We start from the raw sequence: 561 nt of genomic DNA, 5'->3' as shown, positions 1-561 counted from the left end.
CATATGTTCAATTTCTTAAGACAACATTTTGTATTACCAAAAAGTAGCTCTCAGGACTACATAAAATTTCTTGTGGATAAACAGTAATATATCCATGATAATATTATATGTAAAATGTATTTTTAGCCACTTTATTTAATTTATTAAATATGTAATAAAGGACCTAAAATTCTCTGTGTATTGAATCTGTGTCTACTTTTAGTCAACATTTGCACAGAAATTTTCAATTTCCCATAGTTTTGGTTACTGTAGATCTGTTATGGTCTTGAATTTATGAAAGTAAGGTATTCAAAATATATATTTATAATTACATGACACTAGATTACTTTGTCAAACCTAAAGGAAAATTTTATATTACAGCACCACTACAAGGCGGCAGTGTTCTGGGCAGACAAAGTAGTTAGCCTGAGCAATGGATCTCCTGCAGATGTGTACTGGTTAGCACAAAGTTACTACCTCACCAAGCAGTATCATCGAGCTATTTTGCTAATCAACAGCCACAAACTCACAAGGGTATTAAATTCCTCATAATTTGTTTTTTCATATGTTTGAAAGGGAGAT

General features: G+C 31.2%; 1 protein-coding gene across 1 annotated transcript in view; it reads left to right on the top strand.

The window, feature by feature from the left end:
* LOC119585673 (cell division cycle protein 16 homolog) overlaps positions 1-561 on the top strand; it is a gene marked incomplete in the record, with an annotated part of 8,144 nt that overhangs the window by 1,595 nt on the left and 5,988 nt on the right. Inside the window, 1 exon segment of the mRNA XM_037934349.1 lies at positions 361-513. Coding sequence (XP_037790277.1) covers positions 361-513 — 153 coding nt within the window.

This window comes from Penaeus monodon, chromosome 20 (genome assembly GCF_015228065.2).
Source record: "Penaeus monodon isolate SGIC_2016 chromosome 20, NSTDA_Pmon_1, whole genome shotgun sequence".
Lineage (NCBI taxonomy): Eukaryota > Metazoa > Arthropoda > Malacostraca > Decapoda > Penaeidae > Penaeus > Penaeus monodon.
This window is presented reverse-complemented; position numbering and strand designations above follow the sequence as displayed.